Source organism: Lepisma saccharinum, chromosome 19 (genome assembly GCF_977018435.1).
Source record: "Lepisma saccharinum chromosome 19, izLepSacc3.1, whole genome shotgun sequence".
In the NCBI taxonomy this organism is placed as follows: domain Eukaryota; kingdom Metazoa; phylum Arthropoda; class Insecta; order Zygentoma; family Lepismatidae; genus Lepisma; species Lepisma saccharinum.
Genome location: NC_139247.1, coordinates 40,157,545 through 40,177,628, shown reverse-complemented (window position 1 = coordinate 40,177,628; position 20,084 = coordinate 40,157,545). Strand labels below are relative to the sequence as shown.

The window sequence follows — 20,084 nt, the reverse complement described above, 5'->3', positions numbered from 1 at the left end:
TATTTTCGAGACGAGACAGCATATCACAGCATTTCAACGAGACGAGACAGGACAAAGTCTCGTCTCGTGGGCAACACTACATAACATATTATTCATTTCTACAGAATGGGTCAGGGGGAATTGTGGGAAGACGTGAGGGGCGGGAGGTGCGAAACTGGAATGTTGCAAATTATAAGGGAGAGGTTGGTGGACAGTAGCAGGCAAGACATCATGGCAGAATGTAGGGAGAAGGTAACGCTCGCCGCAGCACAACCGCCAGGGGTGTGGGTGGAATGGGGGAGGATACGATACGTGTATACGTACCAGCAAAGAAGTGGACTCGCCTGGTTGCTGCTAGGGGGATGGAGGCAACACAAACTCAAGAGACGAGAGCTCACATCGTACATTAAGTGTCTTTGATCGGCGCCCCTCAGACAACGCAAATGGAGAGGACAGTGTGCAAGGGACTGCACTGAGCAGACAATCCAGGCTGTATGTAGGGAGGAGAGGGGTAATTTAACGGATGCAAACATCAAAGCCCTGGGCTCCTATTTACATACAGTTTGGAGGGAGCGCAGGAAAATGCTGCGAGGAGTCAGTGAAAGTGCGAAGGGTACGGAACATTGGCTCAGGCATTGGTCGAGCATGTAGCGCATAGTTGTGAAGATAGTTATAGTGAACAATCTCAAATGTTAGAAGAGGGACATATTGACATTTATACATATATATTTGTATCCTTTTCTAAATGTTTCTAAATGTATGATCAATGGGCTGTATGTTTATACAACATACAATTGTTATATAACAATATTGTAGGATACCCGCAGCCCAGGGATTTGTATCAGAAACATTAATAAATATCGTATCATTTTCAACTTGCTGTTCCGGTTAACTTTCTTCAGATAGTTACCAAGAAATTAACAATAATAATGTTAATGAAAGCAAAAATAAAATGCATGGAAAGTTAAAAAAAAGTGACGTGAACTAATATAATTCAATGAAATGCATAAAATTAAAGGAACTGCATTAAATTCTGATCAATCTTAATGCTTCATGGAAAATGTATCAAAACAAGAAACCAATAATTACATGCACGGCTTTATGAATTGACGTATTTGATGCACATAAAATAAACTCGGTGCGTTTTATTTTCTGTGTCTACAACAATCTGTGGTGATTCAATATCCATATAGACTTTCACGTAGTTATCACTAGAGGGCACACTGTAGATATTCGATGAAAGTAAGGAAAGTAACATGCAATAAATAGAATAACGGATAAAAAAATTACAGCGCTATTGAGAAAAAATATGCAAATTAACTTAAAGATGAAAAGTTGAATTGAGTTCTTGCAATTGTATCATGTTTCAAATTCTCTGCTGCGTTTATTGATATGTTTGTATAATTTTTTTAAATGTATATGGCAGCGAAAAGGTTTATGATCCAAATATTAGCTATTCTGGATTCATCAAGCACATATTTCACTAAGTTTCATTATGAAATGAACATTCCCTTTAGACAACCAGCATCGTCTCCAAACTGAGATGAAAGCAACATCCGCACAATATTTCCACCGACACCGATAACATCGAGCTCGCTGGCAACCCTGCCAGAAACAAACATTCCGGGGGGGCAGTCGCTTTAGGCTGATTTATGGGGAGAGGAAGCCCAGAGAAAAAGGAGGGCGTTCTGTGTTGCGAGGCAGTGACGTCACGACCGTAAGTCCCGCGCCATTGGAGGAAGCCGACAGCTCCCGGGCGGAGGGGCGTGCATCGGACGCAACGCTCCACCCCCTACAGCACGGAGCTCGGTCCACGCTTTTCCCTCAGTCGGGCTCTGTAACGTCCGGAGCAGGAACAATTTCGGTTCCTTCAGAGCGGAAAAAAGAGATTTTTCACTATTGTTGCCACGCGGATGGTCTCGCGATTGTTGCAGTTCGGATAGTCCATGCTGAGACCAGCAATGACTGTAGTACACAACAATAAACCAGAGGCAACAATGGACTCTTCGGGTGCGGAGGATAATGGTGATACGAAGCCTGCAAAGTCTAGTTACATATCCTTCAGCGTTGCCGCGCTGTTGGCCGATACGAGGCCCTCGCAGACCAAGGACTTACCATCGCTATGGTCATCAACTTCTTCATCTTCGTCGCCGCAGAACCTAAGACCGTCGCCAGCGTCTTCTCCGGTAGGTTCGGACAGTGAAGTGAGCGTCTTGGGTACCCCAGAACGGCCGGGGAGTGTAGCCACACCGCCGGAAAGCACCTCACCGCCAGCCCTGCAGTTCCAGCCGGGACCACGCAATCCGTTTCTTGGTCCCGTGACGCCCGTCAGGCCGACACCGTTCTCCCTAGCAGCGGCGTACGCTGGCGTTCAACCGGGCGGCTGGACGGCGCTCAACCACTACACCGCTTTCGCCGGTCCCGGGGGATTCCCACCCGGTCTCACAGCGTCAGGTAAGCCTCATTTTTTATCTCTAAACTACCAAATGTCAGGCGTAGCGGAAAAAGCACGTAAGCCACAAACTTGCTTTCGTACGGTTTGATTTGATTGGAGTTTCAAGTCCACTTTTGTGCACAGAAGGCTAATCGGGACTGGATCTACAGTTTAAATTAGAATCCGAACCTCTATGTGCCTCCACCGGGTATCCATCCCGGGAGCCCTTGACGACGTTACCACTACGTTATCGATGAGGCTGTTGCTTTCGTTTAACTAACACTGAATCAATAAAATAAAACATTATAAGTAGTATAATTTTATATTGGGCATGTATAAAGATTCTTAACAGTGATGGTCCAACATTTACAGTCGCCGCAGAAGTGACTGAACAGTCGGACAGTATTTAGTAATTTATAATTTTCTCAATAACACTGTAATTTATAATTTACAATTCTACGTTTACTAATAACCAAAGCTTAATACCTGTCTCAATTTTTCATGCCCAACCAAACAGGCATAGCATGTTGTTACCTGTAATGTTTCCTATTCACAGAATTAACACAAGTAACGGCCTCCTGTAAAATTTCATTTTTGGACTGAAGTGCTTTTTCCCCGAATACCCTAGAATTATCTAATCCAAAGATTCAGTGATGGTGTCATATTACTCAAAGAATCTATTTCCCGTCTTGAAGTGTTCGAGTTCTGGGCAATCATTATTCATTTGATCTGATTTGATTTTTTTGTTATTTAGCCTAGCTTTTCTGCCATTTCTCGCTAGTCACGATAAGGAGTTATGGTATGAATGAAATTAATGACGCGAGGAGGCCAGGCCGAAACACATAAATATATGAATTATTATACGATGTACAGATGTTAAAAGTTATTCAATATAAAAGTAAATTACTAAATATTTAAACAATACATTATTAAATACACAAAAAGGAATTAATTTGTTACCTTTACATAGTATATCAGATATTCATGAAAAGTAGCAAACCAACTACTTTACTAAGTGGTTAAAAGCGTTAAATTACGAATGAGTTGAAATAGTTTCACCATGTTTAAGTTTTGGTTCAGTTTTTGCTTTCATAGTTAGACCTATTCTTGTTTTATTTTCATTCGGCGTATATTTTTATTGGTGGAGAGAGAGAGAGAGAGAGAGAAAGCACACACTACTTTGTGTGTGCTTTCGATATTATCCTTACTAGAGTATTTTTTTTAAAAAAAAAAAGAGTGAAAAGGGGGGAAGTAACCCCCGAAGAAAGCCCGCCTCCTCCCGCATACATTGGAGGGTATGCGCCAAAGTCCTGGTGCCTTTAAATAAACCAGGACGTCAGTTGTTTGAATTTGATCGGTTTTCCCGCCTTTTTATTTTCATATTTATTTATTAATTAATTATAATATACAAATACATATAATATACAAACAAATAAAACATATATATACATAATAAGAAGGTGATAGAAACTGCACAAAGTGTAGACCCATTCTGGTGCCCAGAACAAGCCTTCTGCGTAAAGTTTGTAAGTCTTAATATATTATATTGAGATAATAGTAAAGATGAATATTTATAAGAGTGCTGTTGCAATTATGCGTCTATTGGAATTTAATTTAGTGCTGAGTTACCCATTTTTGAAAACATTCTGGAGTCAAGAGCAGTGGTTTAGATGACGTATGTTAGAAGTGTTGTGGAAAGGTTAGGTAGGCTGGGATGCGATTTGGCATATCCGGACGCTCCGTACTCGCCCTGGCTTCCAAAACTCGAACTAGACAAACATTTCTGGTTCGTAGTATTTTTTGTTTTCTTTTGTGTATTTTACAAGTAAAGTATATTTGCAGTCAAAACTAATTGCTTATATTTTTTTGTTATAACAAAGAAATTTGGGGAGGGGGATTCTTGTGGCGAAACCTGTTGGTGGGGGAAAATCCCCCTGTCCCCCCAGGATTTCGCACCTTGATTTGAAATACTATATAACAATATTTAGTAATTTATAATTCTACGTTTACTAATAAGCAAAGCTTATTACTTGTCTCAATTTTTCATGCCCAACTAAACCGATATAGCATGTTGTTACTTTACTCCCAATGTAACATGTTAATGTACTTTTAACGTTACGTGTAACTTTCTTCCAACCCGTTATCACACGTCAGATTCATATACTGGAGTACAACAAAATTCGTTTCATCACTTACATCGTGCATGGCACGTGCCATTGAAGCTCAGTTAACTGAACCGGTATGTACAGACAACTCGAAATGTATTAATGCAGACAATGCATTTTGCTGAAGTACAATACAGTAGTTAAAAATGTACATTTCTTTATATACAGGGTGTCATTTTAATGGCGCCCACGGACCACAGATTCCTATAGAGGACATCAAAACAAACAACTTTTCTCAGTAACATTTTTCTCGTTGGTGCGTCAATTAGACACTAGAGCCGTTCAAAAAAGACCGTTTTGCCGCCTGGATGCTGGCAACCCAACACAACATTTGATTGTATATGTGACGTCATTTCCTGCGGCGAAACAGCGCACGGTAGTGTTGCAAGGAACACACAAACTTTGTGAAAAATGACAAACTATCAACCACATTATTTCTTTCTACCATTTTTCGTATCGTTTCTTTACTTCCTGTTAGGTTACAGAACGTGTTTTCTCGTTTTGTTTTACGGTACATAATGTGGCTGATTGCAGCTATCTCATTTTTCACAGAATATGTGTTCCTGACAACCCTGGAACGCATCGCTTCACGATGGGATATGACGTCACAAATGCAATTAAATGTTATGTGCGGTTGCCAGCATTCAGGCGACAAAACGGGCTTTTTTGAACGACTGTAGCACCGAAACGATGCACCAACGAGAAAAATGTTACTGAGAAAATTTGTTTGTTTTGATGTCCTGTATACGTTTTCGTGGTCCGAGGGCGCTATTAAAATGAAACCCTGTATATACCTATTTCTTCCCACCCAGAGAACTAAATGCATCATATCGATTGATGTACCAGAATGCATCGATTGATGCACTAAAGTGTGTTTTATGGCTTCTTCAAAGAATCAGATTCACATTTGCTGCATTTTGGTGCATTTTTGTATGTCGTGAATGAAACACCAAAGTGCATCATTTGATTCAAGTGAGGATTCCGAGATGCACTTCAATGCATCAGTTGATGTGTTTTGATGCACTTTGATGCGTTTTGATGCACCTTCCTGCATCTTCTTTGATGATGCACTTAAACGTTTCGTCTGAGCTACATAAACTCTGTAGCTCAGACCAAACGTTTAAGTTCATCATCCAAAGATGTGCAGAAAGGTGCATCAAAGAACATCAACTAAAGCATTGAAGTGCATCTCGACTGAAAGGAATCCTCACTTGAATAAAATGATGCACTTTGGTGTTTCTTTCACGACATACAAAAATGCACCCAAATGCATCAAATGTGAATCTGATTCTTTGAAGAAGCCATAAAACACACTTTTGTGCATCAATCGATGCATTCTGGTGCATCAATCGATATGATGCATTTAGTTTTCTGTGTGGTGCACCTGAAATTTATTTCAATGCACCTCACTATAGCTACCACCAGCATTTTACTATTTCATGTTACTGAGTCCAAAGCATGGTATCTTTATGTTAGTTTTTACACTTTAAGCTGTGTGTGTGTGTGTTTGTTGCTATTCAATCTGTCTTCTACATCCAAGGTTCGAATAATATATGAATTATATGTTTCTCTGTATATATTTCATTAGATCATCATTACCCATCCTCACCGTTCTAATGGTGTTATACAACAAGCGGCGCAGGTTTAAAGAAAACACACATAGATGCCTATAGAACTGAATAATTTCTATGCATTAACTTGAACTTCATTTATACAAATTTGCTACTATTTCTATATTTTGTTAAAGTTGACAAATCAGTTTACTGGCAAGAGCATCCATTGTTGTTCATAACTATACATTTCCTTACGCAGTTGAGAATATATTTAAAACATTACTAAGTAAATCCTTTTTTAAAATTATTTTATTGGTACAAATATATACTCTATACAATGTTACGAAATCTTGTCCTTCGTGTTGAATTATATTTTTAAAAATTAACACACAGAAGCTGAGATTGTTTGGAATGTAATTGTAATACTGGTACATAAAGTGTTGTTTCAAATTATGCTTTCATGTGAAAAATAGTTATGAAGAAATAGATAATGAGCTTTGGTTTATATTTGCTACGTTGGTTTATTTTACGTTGCTTACTGTCCGTTTTAGCTAATTTATGTTTATTGGGATAAGAGCAACAACAGTTTTCCCATATCTATCAACATAATATTTTAAAGGACAATTAATAAGAACAAAATGAACATGCGACATCTTTGTATCCAAATATTGTCAACTTTTGTTGTAAAGAATCCGAGTTAATATAAGACAATTAGTAGATAAATTTACACTCGGGCTAAAGAATATTAGTTAGTTAGAAACAATACATTACTTATGCTACTTACTGACGTTGAAAAAATAAATCAATATTCTTATATCGTAGCAAAAATTTCTATTCAGAAAAAAATGCTGCACAAACTTTAATACATTGCCTTCAATTTACCACTTACGTATTTTGCTGCCACCTTGCGTGTGATTACTTAATCAACATTCCTTCCTATGATTTGTATGCATGTTTAAACTTGCAAATATGTTAATGGACTTATGAATGTATGCACCACGAATTGGACAATATTTGAATGCTACTTCGTCAACAAAGAACTTTTGCTACATGAATTAATATAGCTAAATATTGAATTTTCGTATTGTTTTGTTTGTTCTGCGAAACTAATGTATTTTCGGAATAATGGATTATACACCTTTTGCTGCATTTCTCCTGGTATGAACAGCGCACCATAGGCGTGCGCACGGGGCGGGCAAGGGGTGGCAATTGCCCCCCATAATCATGGTCGTCCGCAGATTTTATTCCAGGGAGGGACAAACAAGGTATTATTTCTAGGGGGTAAACGAGACATATTACCCACCATAATAGTGCTGCCTCTTCAGAAAACACTAATTGAGTTTGAAATTGTTACATTCCTGCATCCACATTATAATAAAATTGATGGAAATTACTGTGACCGAAATCAAACTATACATGTGACAAATAATACTTTTAGATTGACATTCATTTTCCGGAGGGGAGACTTGGCCATCCTTGCCCCCCCCCCCCCCCACTTCCTGACGTCCACGCCCCTATATTATTATACTTTCACCTATAAATTTCGTGTAGAGCAATCTTAATGCCGCTATTAAACGTCTTTAAAAATAATTATGTATTTTCAAGCCGATTAAAAATTATTTCCTGTGTAATTGAACTATCCTGCTTCGTTCTCTAGCAAATTTCTTGTTATTAACACACTCACATGGTTGCTTTGTTTATTCGTCAGTTATGATGCCTCTAAGTTGCTGCATTTAATATGTGTTAGGTGAGCGGGGATTAAAGTAAGATAATATGGTGGCATACGTTTGAACGATCATCACCAAATAACCTTGCAATACAACAGTGACATGGAATGAGGGCTTTCATCAAGGCTCTTGCCACCCTAATCAGAGGGTCTGCGCACGTCTCTGCAGGGCACTGGCGGATTTACCGGGAGGGGCACGTGTACGGGGAAGTGAATTTGAAGTAATTCATTCTCGATTTCTTTTTCCTATTGATAATGCCACTTTACTACCAATTTAGATTACAACCAGTAACTAAAATGTGTCAATTGACATAAATGTGTTGATTCCAGCAACACACTGAAATGCATAAACTGTAAATGATGCACTTCTGATGCATCATAATACATACAGAAATGCATCACAGTGTACTTTTGTCAGCTGGCTGCTCCGTGTGATGCACTAAAATGCACCAATTCATATCAGATCAAATTCACACACACATGCGTCATCTGAAACGAAAATGCATCATCGGGAAAGATGTACAAAGGTACATCAAAAATGCATTAAAGTACAGGTCGACAGAAATACCTACTCACTTGCAATTACTTTTACAATCGATATGCAAAAAATGCATTAAACTATAAACATGTTCCTTGACAAAAGCCAAAATGCACATAGTGCATTAATCAGGTCCGGCCCTAGGTGGGTGCGGGGCCGGGGGCATACAATATACGCGGGACCAAAAACCAAATTTTTGAAAAGTCTAGCAAAATCAGAGGTTTTCGTTCCTTAGTCTAAAATACAAGGTTCTATATGATCACAATTTAAATATTATTACAATTAATAAACAATTAATTTATATTTTTCGTATCATTATCTAAGAGCAAGAACTATGAGGAACTATGGGAGGCTCATAAAAGTTTCCAAATCAGTGTTTCTTTTCCCATTTCGACGTAGAACTGGAATTACAATTACATTTAATTACAAAACTGGGTATGTTCAATATCAAAGTGGCATTTCTTAATCAATTCAATAATGTTCTCTATCACAATGATCTTTTGTTTACTTTTCACTTCATGGTAACTATTTCGATTATGCAATGCTTTGTTTAATATGATTTCAGTCATACAGTAAAACCTCGTTAATTCGGACTAATGGGGGGATAAGTTGACCGGTTTAACGAAAGTCCGGATCAACTGAAATAACCTAAAAGAACAGTAGAAAGTGCATTAAAACTCCGATTATAGCAACAAAACACGTTTATTATGGTGTATTTAAAGGACATAGGCCTAAATACACTATACAGTACAGTACAATGTAAAGCAATACTGTAGATACAATGCAGTACGTACATACGCGATACCCGTATTATGATGATGTGCGATTGCTAACTCCTAGCCACATTTAAAACCTTGCTTTTTTGCCTTTTGCTTGTCCGGATTAAGCGAAGTCCGGCTTAACGAGGTTTTACTGTAATACTAATATTTTATATTTTTTAGTATGTCAAAATCTATGAAGTAACCAGAGTCTTATAAACTCATAACAAATCACACACAAATCATATTTTATCTGGCGCAGGGCCCCGTTAAGCGCGGGGTCTCGGGGGCGAGGTACCCGAGTTCTTCCTCACTGGCCTTCATAGATTGATTTGGTTTATTTCGTATTTCTTCCACTTTTGACTAATCGCGAAGATGAGGATGAGTGATGATATGATGAAATCGATGAAGGGACACTCACAAAGAACCCGGGAGATGCATTTCAAGTTCTGGGTGCAGGATTAGGCAATGATTAGGATGAATTATCAGCTTATGAAAGTGGCTTAGCGTAGCTTATCCGTGTCTCGAAACCACAACTTCTGGCTCACCAGCGCGTTACGTGGGTTCAATTACCGGGTGCATAAAAACTGCTGTCCTACTAAAGAAATTAAATTCCATTTTTTAAATGGGTTTTTATTAAATACCAAAAAGGTGGTTAGGTCCAGCTTATGATGAGTAAAGTAACTTATCATTATTTTTAAGCGTAGTTGTGATACGAATGAATTTTCGCACGCACTGTCAACGCAAGGTTGTATGATCGCAATCATATCTTATGTTCTGAGGAAATAAATCACATATATGTAATAAATCAAGGGGGGGACAGACTCCCGTATTAGCCGGGACAGTCCCTCTTTTGAGCCTATCCCGATTTCTTTTAACTTAAAACGGGACACCAAAATGTCCCTTTTTTGTAACAAAGACACATCGGCATAGAATCACTGCAATAAACCTTCTCTACTATTACTATGAACAATTACATTGTTAGGTAGAAATTATTTTACATTCCACTGTCAACAATGTGCCATTTTCCTGATTTCTTAAAACATTGCAGCTTCTTCTCTGTTTACCTGGAAGTAATGCCCCCACTGAACGGGTGTTTTCATACATGAAGGATTGTGGACAAGTGACATGAACGCTCCTTCAGTACAAACTTTGAAAGCTATGTTGATTAATAAAGTGAACTTAATCACAGTGTGAAAACTTGTACGAAAAGTTATTTGAAAACAAGAATGCACTGAAGATCCATTCATTGGCAAAATATCAATGGATGACTTCTAATAAAGAAAATCATATTACACATCAGTAAACAAGTATATTCCTTATATTTATTTCGTTAGTTTTCAAACATAAGTATTTATGACGTTATATTAAAATGTGTACATTTTGCAGCCCCTTTTTTTCTTCAGGAAAACATGAAAAATGTCCCGCTTTGTTGTTTTAAAAATATGGTCACCCAGTGGCGGCGATTAGGGGTTCAGAGGGGGGCAGTTCCCCCCACGTTTTGCAACTTTTGCCCCCGCACTATGCTAAACCTTATCTATAAAGGGAAATATACTGTCTTTGTCCCCCCCCGCAGTTTTGGCACCTTCCCCCCCCCCCCCCCCGGTTTTGGAACCCAATCGCCGCCACTGTAGGTCGCCTTACGAACTGAGTATAAAGTGGACTTAAAAAGAAATAAAACTTTGATGAGGGTGAATAATACAGCCCTGTATTTTGGGGCGAAAAATATTCGGATGATTTCAGGGACGGCGACAGGGGTGGGCACGGGTGGGCAAGCGCCCACCCAAAAATTCCTGTGCCCACCCGATTGCCCACCCAATCAAATTCAATAAATATATGAGGCGTTGCGGATACGAAGGGCGAACTCAACAAACGTACATTGTGAGGGAAATGAGTTTCAAGTTGTCAGGCACAGTGCGAACTCCACAAAAACTTGGTAACAGTAGATCGGACTGTTTCATGCGTGATTTCCCAAGTTTTTTGTGGAGTTCGCACTGTGCCTGACAACTTGAAACTCATTTCCCTCACAATGTACGTTTGTTAAGTTCGCCCTTCGTATCCGCAACGCCTCATATACAATTAGGAAATGTAAATGGTTCTGTAAGTATAGGCTGGTTCTCACTCCATTCATATTTTACTTGTGAATATTGCCGATTCTAGAAAGTTCACAAGCTTCATCCCATAACAAGCTTTGATGTCATGTGGTGAAACTTTTGTCTAGTAAGTAAGTTTACGAAAAATTTGAGCAAATATCCTGTTGAATGAAATCAATTTAAGCTTTTCTTTCTTCTTTCTTAATTTTGTCATTGGAAGCTAAAGGTAGCTACTATCAGAACTCTTTGTTAAAATGTGATCTAATTAACACTGCTATGATTGATTGATTAATAGTTTATTTTACTTCGCGTTTTGAGCCTCTTGGCTAATTAGCGAAGATGGGGATGAGTGATGAAATGATGAAATTGATGAATGGACATTCACAAACAACCAAGCCCGAGCGGGATTCGAAGCCGGGACCCTTGGCGTCGCAGCGCGATATGCTAACCACTCGGCCACAGGGTCCGGCTTAACACTGCTATGATTAGAAGCAATCAATAAGCTTAGTAAGTTTTATGAGATACTCACAATTATAAGGTTTATGATCAAGAGTTAATCAGAATTTAGGAGGATTTGGAGGGTTGCAGCTCCCAGCCTTCAATGGGGAAAAATTGATTTGAAAGCAGCCATAAATTGAAGAAAAAAGATATTTGGAATGTGGAAAAATACTAAAAAATATTTATAACTAACCATCTGACATGACTTGGGCTAAAGGTTGTAATAGACTAACTGAAACTGTGCATAAATGGAAGTGAATTCTTGATGTTGTCAGCACCGGCCCTCCACATAAATTCGGATCATAGCATTTAAGTGCCATCAGAGGGTGTAATCAAAGTAATAAACAATAAAAAATAAAACATCTTCTTCGCCTTGCTTCCTCCAGATACGTATGAAATTATTTCGACCTTTTTAATTGGGTCCACACTGCAATACCAGGAAAGAAGACATTCAGAATTTTATGTTTGATTGATTAATTTTTTAAAAAATAATACTTCGCTTTTCTTCACTTTTGGCTAATCTTAATTATGATATGATGAAAGTGACACTCACAAAAACACATTCTCAGACCGTGATTCAAACCCAGGACCCCTGCATCATAGGGCACTGCAATAACCACTCCGCAGATAATTTGATGTGCCACTTTCTTTATTGTATCACATTCAAATAATGCAATGTATCTAAAATAACAATTTTTTAATTTGTTCTAATTAATAACGAGTATTCACAATCACTACCATACCGAGGTGACCATATTTTAATGTAACAGTTTTGTAGGTTTGGAAAAAATATATCGAATTACTGAATCGATATTATTAGTGGCTAGCACTATTTACAAGTTCTCTTACAACATATAAATTTTCACTATCAGTTATGCAGTTCTAATGATTAACTTGCATGAATTTCAAAGAAGAGGAAGAAAGGGGTGGAAAGAAAGCTTGATTCAAGGGACTCAGAGACCTATAATGAGGCAGCCAAATTAAAGAAAAAATTGCAAATAATCCAGTAGTGATTTTATTTATGTCCACATGCTCAAATAAACTAATTGTCACTAGATCTCCATTTTAAACTGTAGTCCAGACGAGTGTGCATTGGCCTTCCACTGGAAATCGAACCCAGGACCACTTAAATATAAGGCGAGAGCGTTATTCGATCGTAGAGACGATATACAGAAATAACTCCGTCAACCATATCATTTTATCATAACATAAGATGCGTCTATTTAAGAGGTGGATTACACTATAATTATGATTGGCCCATGGACGTAGTCCACATAATGTTTTCCAAAGGAGGAGCAAGCAGGGGGGGGGGGGGGGGCAACGAGACATATTTTCCCCCTTAATAGTGATGCCCCTCAAAGAGACACTGATTAAAATTGAAGCTCTCATGTTCCTACAACACCCACCCTTCAGATAATTAACATAAATTACTGTGAATGAAATGCAATATATGTGTATAATGTATAAGTTTATGGTAAGATCCATTTTCCATGGGAGGGGCGTCCCCCCTGTCACTTTCTCCCCCTTCCGGATGCCCATGGATTGGCCTGAGATTTAAACTATTTCTTTCACGTACGGACAAAAATATTTGAGACTTGTATAAAGCAATGTCGTTGTTCGCGAAGATATCTGTGAAGCATTGTGGAGTTGAAATTACTACCTCAACTTTCGAAGTGCTATGAACTGTTGATACTCTATTTGTGGAAAGTAATCAATACTGATTTGACTCATTGTTATATTTCACGTCGAGTTTCTGCTAGTTTTGACCATTGGTGACGGTGAGAGGTTGAATGGTAATTATACGAACCTCATGAAGGGACGGACACAAACAAGCACTGGGACAAAACACCAAAAGGAATATCTTGACTGCGGTTACAGGCACCAGAGACTTATTTGCCTACAAGATTACAGTTTCCAGGGTGTACTATTCAGGAGGGAAGTTGACATTTGAGTGTGTTCTAAAAGGTCACACTTACAGCACTGTGAAAAAGATACGAATTACGGGATACGATGATTATGTTTGATGAATTCCTTGCTTTCAAATCGCTTTCTACACAAGGCGAGAGAGAGAGATAAAGACAGAGAGAGGGGGGGATATATGTTAGTCAAACTCACATATTGCCTTACGTTTGTACTGCCCACCCTAATTTATCAATATAAAGCTTCTGCCCACCCGGTCAAAATTTTCTGGCGCCGCCCCTGGATGATTTCCAATCGATAGGTGATTCTGGAAGTATTTTGAATGCTGGGCTAGGATTTTTATGACCTAATAATCACCAATATATGCAAAATAAAATATGCTCTTATGACCTAAAAGTTTATAAAATATGCACTATAATTTGAAAAATATGCCCTTATAACTAGACTGTTTCAAACATCAATAGCTAACTTATGCTGAAATATTTTCATATATTTTAGTTCACTTTATGAGCCCTGATGAGTACAATGCACAATGAATACTTTCTGTAAATTTTCAATGAAAAATGAAAAATATTTTGCTGCAGTCAAAAAAAAAAAATCCTCGAATGAACATGAGAGTAAGAACGAATCCATTTGGAAAATGACTGTATATTTCTTGAAAAAGCGAAAATATGCTGAATATGACCTAAAATCCATGAAAATATGCTTTATCACGTAGAAATGGCCAAATATTCCAAAATATGCCCTTAAAAAGCACCTTAATTCGATTAGTTTCTTAACAATATGAATTTCTATATATTCAGGGAACACATCACCCTTAGAAAAAAAATATATGCCAAGTCATGAAAATCATAGCCCTACTGATCACGGAAATGACATCCATTTTTCCCCATCATGTCAGGATTCTTCACAATTTTACAATCAAAATTCTCATACTCACCATCCCATTACACCTATTACAGCACGCAACAAAATAAGTTTAAGCAAGAGAAATTTCAGTTGTTTACAAACCAATAGGTGATTCTAGAAGAATTTTGAATGCTGACGATGGATATGACATAAATTTCATGCCATCATGTCAGGATGTTTCTCCACGTCATTAAGTTCAATCAACCCAACATGTTATAACATTGACTTTTGGACACTTTCTGAAGGAAATTCTTGTGAGGGATTTCAAAAATGAAACTTACGTAATCAAAGTTTACAATTTTTATGCCAACGGGTCTTGTAAGGATAGAAGGTGAATTAAATGCTTACTACTTTATGTGCATTTGTATTTCTAAATTGGAGGATTTATATTGTAGAGAACCAATATTTTATTATCATTTTGTCAGAGCCATCTATTGGGAGAATAATGGAACTACACATTTTATTCTGAAATTAAGGCAGTTAATATATTGCTGTTTTAAGAAAAAATTAGACGTGATGTGTAAAAATGCTTGCGAGTCATTCAAGATCATGCTGGCTGGTGTAATACAATGGTGAAATATGAGCACATTTTATGTCCTTGCCCGAAGTTCAATCCAGAACATTCAAGGCATTACCGAAACAGTGGATACTTGTTTCTCCCAGCCTTCGTAAATAAAAGATAACTGACTGATGTCTGAATTTGAAACAGATATCTTCTATGTCTACCAAATTGCCCTTATCCAGTGTTGTGGAAGTTAAAAAAAAAAGTAACGTGTTACTTTAATTTATGTTTTCCGAAAGTAACACCTAAACGTTTACGTTTCACAAAAAGTCACAAGCTAAATAAGGCGTAACTATGTTCAATAGACAGGCACACACGCAATGCATATTCTCATATCATTGTTAGTCACGAAGAGGTTTAAGGAAAAACAAAAGCCACCTTTCTTCGCTTGTAACCAATTAATTTTCTTCTAGCAAAGAAATTCATCAGTTCTGATTTTAGTGAGCAAATAAACGGAAATGCAGCGCATGCGTCAATTGTGGGAAAAAGGACAACTTGCTCTGCGACGACATTAATGAGCATTTCTACATTCTAATTTCTTCATATAGGAGAAGTATTTATTTTACACGAGAACGCTCAACTAAGCTTATATTACATTTCTTGGATCTGAAGTGAAAGAAAGTAATAATTCTTTTCCCACAATTGACGCATGCGTCACTTCAGATTCATGACTTACGTTCTGTTAGACTTGCCCGCTGCAAACAGATTATAGTGGCGTGTGAGGCCCAAAGCTAGTGGTTTCGTAGTTGCACAAATGCAGTAATTAAGCCACCATTTCCCACTATGCTAAGCTAATAATGCTAGTGGGGTAAAATTATGGATGTTTGAACACAATTAAGTAATGATGCAACGCTGGCGGGGAAAATCTGTATACGTACAAAAATGAACTCAACAACTTGTACCTCAAAATTGTCAAATAGTCATAATTTAAATTTGGTTCTTAATAGTAAAAAGTAACCGGGAAAGAGTCGTTTTTAATTTTTTTTTAACAGTTCAGAATGTCTATAATATAAGTTCTTCGGGAAGAGTATTTTGCTATGGCAAAGAGTTAAAAATCTTGAACAAGCACTAAGCCGAACTCAACACGACGGGCAGGAAGATAAGAAGTTGTGTATGCTCTTAAGGAGAAAATTTTTGATGTATTGAATTTTTTTCTTATGTAATGTTAACAAGCAGGAAGCCAATGATAGAAGTGGGGCTATTGCCTTAAGGGGAAAATTTAATATTTGATACGTTCATGCCTGTATTATTATACTATTAAACGTATTATTATATTTATTAATAATAACTTAATAATATTCAGCGGTGAACGATGAGACTCGGTGAAGTACACAGACTCCTCTCAGGTACAGGGATAGTGTTAGGCAAAGACAATATTCACAGCACAGAGAAATAAAACCACATTACTGCAGTAGATAAACTAAAAACGTTTTATTCTTTATTTATGGCAATTATAATGCAAATATACTTGAGACGAAGGCGAGGATTTCGCTTTGTCGATGAATTGACTCAACTAAAAACGCAAAAACTCAATGCGTGGCTATCGGCATGTCTATGATCACATAGACCTAGCTTGCGCCCCGGACTACCACACCAAGAGATATGCAATAATAACTGAGCCAATATTTGCTCTTTAGCCTTTTATTTCCAAATCAATCCTTAGGCTAGCTTTATTATTTAACGTAGAATGGTTGCAGTATTGTGCATAGCATCAATGCATGGCTATCGGCGTACCTATCGTCGCATAGGCCTAGCTTGCGCCCCGAACTACCACACCAAGATGTATGCACAACACCCAGGAGTTCTTTTTAAGTTTAAAAGCTTCGTCCATCCGTGGCGAAAGTGTGTAATTTCTTACGCGATATCCTCGCTTTTATACTATTTTCGAGAACACAGACTCAAGTACAGATGAATCACTCACTATCTACAAAAGGATACTATCAACAATACTGACACCTACACATGTTTAGAAATACAAATTTACATAGTGCACTCTCACAAACATGAAGATACATTAAACTACTCATAATAGAGCATAAAATACAATAAACATTAAACAAAAGATATACATTACAAACAAGGTGCAATATTACATATAATAACACAACATTTACGTGTTCTTTCATAAAAGTATAATATATCAGTGACATAGTTTAAAGTTGTGACGTCACATAAAAATATGGATCATATCATCTTTCAGTTTCATTTTATTATTGATTTTGTTCAACGTAGTCTTGGAGCAGATGAATGTCATTTCTAATCGCCGCCACTGACTAAAATTACGCATCTTTGTTGTTCGTAGATCTTGCCACTATAATAGCAGTAACTGGGGGGGGCACTAGAGTAGTCTGCCCCAGGACCCCTTCCCATGAGTCTAGATGCGAACCACTATGTGCCTCCACCGGGTATCGAACCCTGGACCCCTTGGCGAAACTAACGGAGAGTAACGGTTAGCTTCGAACAACTGTATGAGAAGCAGACTTTTTCTCAGTCGAAGATAGAATTAAAAAAAATTAGTATCTGCCAAAGCATTCAGCGTTGCCATATAGTACATGATTTAGAGATCGCATGGTAGTATCTTTTATTGATTGATTTGAAGTTTTAAGCCCACTTTATACGCAGTAAGGCTAATTAGGACTGGACCTACAGTTTAAAGTGCAATCCGAACAACTATGTCCACCGGGTATTGAACCCGGGACACCTTGATTACAAGTTGTCGACGCTATCACTGAACCATCGGGGATGCCCGCATCTTTTATTGTATTTATCCATAATTTGAATTTATCAATTAATGTCCATACTTTTTGGTTAAAATTAACGGCATCGCGAATAATCATAAACGTGAAATGCCTAAAACATAAATGAATTATTAAAACTATCAAACCACATTCGTAATGTACAAATGCAAGAGCCATGTATCTGAAGCCGTACATTTCTGAATTTGATCATTCTACATATTTAGACTCAAGAACTATAGATACATGTGAGGTATATTCATTCTTCAATAACTATTAAAGAATGAATACAACTTATGAAGATTCTACAATACATAATTCTTCAATATATATCCTAATAACTACAATTACAATTTTTATATTTTGTCCAAACGAGCCTAATCTAAGGAAACGAGTCTGAGAAGACAAATTGTGTCTCCATCTGTTATTATAATTTTCGGATTATTTGATCTAAATTGGTGGATAGAGACAACTTGAAAATGCATCCAGTCAAGGTTAATGTATTTCAGTGCATCAATTGACACAGTTGAACGTGTAATTTCGCTCTCTTCGTAATGATCGTGTCTGAACTAGTAACTTGATGCATCACAGAGAACAGCAGCTGGCCTAAGTACCCCTTGGCTACAAATGTTATTAATACAAAGCATGGAATTAGTGGAATTGAAGTACCATGAAAACAAAACTGTTATGATGATTATGTCGGCAATAAAATTATGCAAGCGAGATGCATCTTTCTCGATGACACGCTTAATATTAGGTCCGAGCTACAGACTATGCATTTTTTTTCAGTACTGCATTTTCTTATCTGCGTGTAATTCTTTCCATCGCGTCAACTGGCAATATTTCTTGATATGTTTCGTCATATTGACTCAGCCAGTTCCGTTAAACAATGTGATTGTTTTCCCAATTGCAAAGCAAACGATGTTGTTGTTGTTGTTGTTGAACTGTTGTTTTAAATCCAGTTTATATACATATAGGCTAATCGGGACTTTTACCGTGTCGGGGAATTATGATAACGACATTCAATAATGACCATCTATTCCAGACCTGAACCCCATTTTTGCACACCAATGTCCTGAAACTCTAGAGCATGGAAGTCGGGTTATTTCCTCTTTATAGTATTCTATATTGTTCACATAAAAACATTCCAAGTCACGGGTATGAATCCCGGTATGGGAATGGGTGTTCTTTGCGAGTGTCTCTTCAGAGGTTTCTTCATCTCTCATCCTCATCGTCGCGATCACGCAAAAGGGGCAGAAAAACGACCCTACATAACAAAAATAAAATATAATAATCATTACAAATGTAGGTTAGAATTCGCCTCTCCCAGCTGAAACTTCTGGATCCGCAACTGCCACTGTGCAATGATTTTTCAATATATTTATTGTTATGCAGCATATCTATAAAATTTTTGGAGGTGATGTGTACAGCACCACGCTCCGGCAGTCCATACACCTTTTCTTTCTTTTCACAGCGCGATCAATGATGTTGCAATAACATTGTTACTTTTTACTCAAGTTGCATGTAAATCGGAAATGCATAAGATCTCATTATCGCAAACGTAAGAAAATAGCTTACTAGTAGTACAAGTTTGTTCTTTCACCATTATAATCACCTCCTTTATGTCGGTTTGAAGTAAACATCCCAGGCGCTCCTATAAGCTCATTTGTTACTTGAATCTGTTTCCCATCCTTCCTAATTAAGCCCGGAGAAAGAACTGTTCCTGTTTGTTATTTATTTTGCAACATCAAACGGAAGACGAAATAAATTGCGAAAGAGGCTGTTATAATATGCGAGTACACGAACACGGCTTAACGCCAATATAAATTCTGCCACTCAATTAGGGACTCTCAAGAAAGGGGGGGGGAGGGGGCATGCAGGTAATTACGATCTGAATTGCATTAAGGGGTCTTAAGAAAAAAAAGGGTTCATGGACCTCAAAAGCCTCCCCACTCCTCTTGTCTCTTGGAGGACAATTTGGCATTTACCAGGGGAAAGTAAAAACGGAACAGAGTTCAAATTGTTCTGGTTTCGGTGTGCTCCTTGACGTGATTCGAGTTCTTGTTGTTTTTTTAAAGTCCACTTTTATGCACGGATAGACTAATCGGGAGCTACAGTTTAAGGGCAGGAGGAACGGTTTGTGTCCAGACAGACGCGAGGACCCGTAACAGCTCTTTCCCGAATGATCTTTCCTCGCGGTGAGCTGGATGATTG

General features: G+C 37.8%; 1 protein-coding gene across 1 annotated transcript in view; it reads left to right on the top strand.

Annotated features, from left to right (window-relative positions):
• The first annotated feature begins 1,828 nt into the window (after positions 1-1,828).
• Positions 1,829-20,084, top strand: part of LOC146003114 (homeobox protein MSX-1-like) — a 50,348-nt gene continuing 32,092 nt past the window's right edge. Inside the window, exon 1 of the mRNA XM_083141290.1 lies at positions 1,829-2,433. Within this exon, the coding sequence (XP_082997416.1) occupies positions 1,926-2,433 (508 nt within the window). The 5' untranslated portion in view covers positions 1,829-1,925. The remainder of the gene's footprint in view (positions 2,434-20,084) is intronic.